The 5,192-nt window shown below is 28.1% G+C and overlaps 1 protein-coding gene across 1 annotated transcript; it reads right to left on the bottom strand.

The window, feature by feature from the left end:
* Window positions 1-323: 323 nt before the first annotated feature.
* Window positions 324-4,864, bottom strand: LOC130733709 (expansin-A4-like). Its single transcript, XM_057585951.1, has 3 exons — window positions 4,649-4,864; window positions 4,225-4,543; window positions 324-939 (listed from the first exon to the last, which is right to left on the bottom strand). Exons 1-3 carry the CDS (start codon window positions 4,809-4,811, stop codon window positions 630-632), a joined length of 792 nt encoding a protein of 263 aa, XP_057441934.1. The 5' UTR covers window positions 4,812-4,864; the 3' UTR covers window positions 324-629.
* Between the last annotated feature and the right edge of the window lie 328 nt (window positions 4,865-5,192).

Raw genomic sequence — 5,192 nt, 5'->3', positions numbered from 1 at the left:
AGGATAGGCGGAGAATTAGGGATTTAGCGCATCTAAAATGAAAGAGTCACTTTGAAGGACAAAGTAAGTTATCTTCAACATTAATAGTTACTTACTTTGAAAAGTAAATAAAATAAAATCTATATGTGGAGTTTTTTTTTATAAGCATGAGGAGAAATTTCTCACTTTAGAAGAACGAACCAAAAGTATTGAATACAAATCTTCACACATTGTGTTTTCTTAACATATTTTCAGCCAATAAGAGACTAATTAGAAACACTTAAATTTTCAATCAACCACCCATATATCAACCAAATGAACAAGAAAAATTAAAAACAAAAAGATTAAACACACTTGACCTTGTTATATTATATAGTTATATATAATTATAAAAAGGAAGAAAGAGCTGCGGGCTCATCATGAATTTGAAGCCACTTCAACCCATTACAAATTTGACATAACCTTTCCCTCCCTCCATTTCTCATATACCAAGATAGTTGAGTTGATTTCCCTCCACTATCACAAACAAGACAAAAATAAAAAAGTCTAAAAAGGTTCCCTAGTCACTATCATAATATTCCTTTACCTCACTCTCCCATTTTTTCCTCCCTCCTATCCACATTCCAATAAAAAATTCAAATCAAACATTACTAGACCCTGAAATTCTTCCCAGTGAAAGTTTGTCCAAATTGCCAATTGGATGGAACAATGTTCAATGATGTGGAAGTGCGTCGGTCACTGGCTGTCACCCTGAATGACAGTGACTGACCAACCAGAACAGAGTTTGACTGCCAGTTCTGACCCCAGTTTCTGCTCATACTCATCCACCCGGTTTTTGAACCTTTCACGCTAGTCCTCACGATATCCCCTGCTCCTGCGACGTTGGTGATCAGAACCAGGTTGAAGTAACGGAAGCCGTTGATCGTGAACCTTATCCCTCCTTGCTTCCTGCATGGTACCCTGCATATGACCGCACCAGATCACAATCAAAAGGGGCATAATTTGTAATTAAAATACAACAACAAGGGCATAAAGATCAGGATGTTGGTGGGTTTTGGAATCGTGTGCAATTTTCATTTTCTTTTACTTTTTTACTAGAAATAATACCCGTGTTTATTTACACTATTTTTTTGATATAATATAAAAATTATTATAGTGTAATTAAATTTCTTTTGTATTAACATTGAATTAATTTTACACTATTTTTTTGATATAATATAAAAATTATTATAGTGTAATTAAATTTCTTTTGTATTAACATTGAATTAATTTTAAAAACTTTGGTTTTAACCTATTCTATTGATTTGGGTTCCGTGTTTTTAGGTTTATTATTGTGGTTTCAATTGCAGAGGGGCTAATTTATCACAGATATCTAGTTGTAAACATTGATACTCAATTATGGGAAATATTGTCCCCAGGTTTTATTCTATTTTTCAATCATAACTAATCTTTAAAAACGAATTTAATAATTTGAAAAATCCTTAACTGAATTTGAAATATTTCAAATCAAGTAATATGGTTTTAAAATAAGTTATAATAACATATTTTTTTATACACTTTTATCAACAATGAAATAATTTTAACTTAAAAATTATAATAAGTTATAATTTTAGTATCTTAAAATATTATTTAGTAAATTTAAGTTTATTCAACTTTTGTTGTCATTATTTTTCTCTGTCATGCTTCCTCAAGTTATTTTTACTTCTATATAATAGATCAAAAATTGTATTTAAAGATTTTTTTTTCAAATAATATATACATTCGATATAATAATAATTATATCTTATAGAGACATTTTTTTTTTTAATTTTCAACTATTTATTCGACATTATTTATCAATAAATATTTTTTTATAAGTAAAAAATAGTAATAAATTTTATTTGTTATTTTTTTTAAATTTATTAACTTATGATTAATAAATAATAAGATTTATAATTATTATCAACCATTAGTAAAGAATATAAACTAATTATTATGAACAATCTATTATTGTCATTAATGTAAAGGTAGTCAATTTCAATTATTATTAATTTTTAAAAATAGACCTCAATTTGTAATGAATAATTAAAATTAAAATAATTAAAATATTTCATTTTAAATAAGATAAATTGTAATTTTATATAAAACCCTAGGGAAGGAAAAAGAGTACTCAAAACACAGACGACAACCAAAATGTCAATAACAACAGCAAATACATAACCTCAATCTGCCATAAAAATTTCTATAATAATTAAAAATACTTAACACATTTTTTATTTATAATTAAAAAATATTTTAATTTTAAATTAGTTAAATTATAATAATTTTTATATAATGTTAAAAAAATATTGTAAGTAAACCCGTGCAACGCACGGGTAGATATAATACCCGTGCGTTGCACGGGTTTATTTACAATATTTTTAATGTTTTCTGAATGTTATTGTAGGCTAAATAAAAGTTAGAATAATTTTTATATTTTAAAAAATTTTACTTAAATTATTTATAAACAATTTTCTTTAAATTGATTAATTTTAATTCTTAATATTTGACATTGATGCAAAAGTTAAGTCAATTTTAATGTTTACAAATATCACTATTTAATATAGGTAGTTAAATAGTTTTTGACAATTCAATTTTTTTAGTTTATTTATTTACTTAATATATTTATTACATATGAGATTTGTTATTGTTTAGTGTACTTTAATATAAAGGAAGGAATTTTTTATTGCTTAATGTATTTAATGCAAAATTTCAAGTCTATTTTTTCATATTTATACGCACACGCACATAATTATATATAAATCTCTAAGAAGTTTTAAGATTAATATATAAGTATTATTCGTTCAAAAAATAATATATAAGTAATACTAAAAATTACAATAAATAACTAATTAATCTTGTAACTGATGTAAAAATCAAGTCAATTTTACAAATTTAATACTTAATATATTAACATGATATTTAACTTTAATACTTAACACATTTTTTATATGTTAAAAATAGTAGTAAGTTTTTTTGTTATTATTTCAACATTTATCAATTTATTATTAATAACTAAAATTTAAAAATTATATATATATATATATATATATATATTGGAAAGTTTTACATTGGTTATTTTTAAAGAGAAAATCTTCTTGAATAGAAAAAGGCAAATTATAAACTTTTGAATTAGTTCTAAATATAAAAAATATTATTAACTATATAATATTTTTATTAATGTAAATGTACTAAATTTTAATTACTATTATTATTTAAAAAAATCCTCAAGTTGTGTTTAATAATTAAAATAAAAATAATATTTATAATTAATTTTATATATGAGAAATTGAAAAGTTTAACAATTATTAATTAATATAATGAATAATAAAGTAGATGAATTTTATTTAAGTTTTTATTTTTATTATTTAATGTATTTAATACAAAGGAATTCCTTTATTGCTTAATGCACTTAATGCTATTGTTCAAGTGTGCTTTACATATATATATAGATTTCAAGCTCAACTCACAATAATTTTTGTAACAAAAACAGCTATAAAAGTATCATTTTTTATATTAAAAATTCATAAAAAAAATTAAAAACAACAAAGTCATCGAAATTTTATGTTCTTCATTTCTTCAAAATTTTCAATTTTATTTGTTCTCAGAAATTTGCAAACATGAAAAAATTACTTTTAATATCTTTAAAATAGGAAATAGTGTAAAAACTATATTTTTATATATACTTATAAGTTGTAAGAATCCTACTCTACGATGTTCTAAGCCACTTAATTAAAAAAAAACATAAATAAGCAAATAATTAGAAAAAAAAAACATTACTTCTCATTAATATTTACTACACTGTAAGTGACTTCTTTTTAAATAAGTTACCCAAAATTGATTTTTTTCTTCCTAACTTATTATATTAACACAAAATTTAAATCTCAATAACACTCTGTTTGAATGTAGGGATGAAAAATAAGTGGAACGAATATAAGTGAAAAGACTATAAAAAGAAATCACATAAATGAAACATGAGAATATGAGATAATTTTTAAGTGGTTTGGATTGAGTGAAAATGTATGTAAAACAGACGGAAAAGTAAGATAAAGGAAAATGAGTATGCTGTGCCGTTACAATTCCACCCCCCTCCATTTTCCATTGTTATACTTGTGTTTTCCATTCAACTTTCATCCTCTTGTTTTCCTTCCACTTATTTTCATGCTAAACAAACAGAGCATAAATGGCGAATTTTGGGGGTGAGTGAAAGAGGAAGAAAGAAGTTACCGGCGGTAAGAGACGGGGACGATGCCGGCGCGGTACTGAGCGATCTTGAGGAACATAGGCATGGCGAGGTCGAAGTGGGGCCTAGGAGGGTTACACCACCCTCCATTGTCACTAGCTTGAGCGAAGTTAGGAGGGCAGAAGTTTGTGGCGGTCACGAAAATAGAAGGGCTGCCGGCGTGGCACCAGCTAGGATCATTCGCACACTTGAGTTCAAAGCACGCGCCGCAGCTGAGACCGTTGTTGAACAGAGCAGTGCTCAGCGCCGCCGTGTTCACGCCGTAGCCTTGGCTGTACAAGTTGCCATACCCACATGCTCCTCCTGCACAAACACAACAAAAAACAAAAAACTTAACAACATTGTTGAAAAAGGACTAGACATTAATTTTTGGAGTTTTGATGAGTGGTGTGGGAAGTGGGTGCCTACCCATTGTTCCGGAGGCGTCGCTGCCGCCGTAGAAGGTTGCGTGAGCGGTCTGCCATGCACCGCCGGGGTAGACGCCGGGGATTTTGGCTTGGATTGAAGTTGGGAGAAGGAGAAGGAGGAGGGTCAAGGTGGTGAAAATGCTGATTGTGTTGACTAGTGCCATGATGAATGAGTGAAGACAGAAAGAAGGGGATTGTGTTTCTATGGAGGGAAAGAGGAAAGGGTGTTGGTATTTATAGAGGAAAAAGTGGGGACGGAAGATTATCAGAGTTAACTAATTGATGATGTTTGGTTTCTCTTTCCCACTCGTTAATTGATCTAGAATATGTTCAACTTATTACCATTCACTTTCACACTTCATTTCACTGCACTCCCAAGTTAACATAATTAGCAATTAGCTGTAAATGTTAAGGAGTAGTGTGAAATGAAAATTGAAAAAGAGTGTGGGGATGAGGGACAAAAGGGGTTAAGAACCCTAATGCCTAAACGCGTGTTTATGTTAACACCCAATTACCACTCGCATGTAGATTGAAAGGAAATAAAT

Source organism: Lotus japonicus, chromosome 1, assembly GCF_012489685.1.
Source record: "Lotus japonicus ecotype B-129 chromosome 1, LjGifu_v1.2".
Classification (NCBI taxonomy): Eukaryota; Viridiplantae; Streptophyta; class Magnoliopsida; order Fabales; family Fabaceae; genus Lotus; species Lotus japonicus.
The sequence above is the reverse complement of the archived record's forward strand: the minus strand, read 5'-3'. Positions and strand labels throughout refer to the sequence as shown.

Coding starts and splice junctions, on each gene's coding strand:
- LOC130733709 (XM_057585951.1), bottom strand. CDS start 4,811: ATGGCACTAGTCAACACAATCAGCATTTTCACCACCTTGACCCTCCTC. Junction 4,544..4,648: donor CGACGCCTCCGGAACAATGG/GTAGGCACCCAC, acceptor GTGTTTGTGCAG/GAGGAGCATGTGGGTATGGC. Junction 940..4,224: donor GTCCCCGTCTCTTACCGCCG/GTAACTTCTTTC, acceptor GGTCATATGCAG/GGTACCATGCAGGAAGCAAG.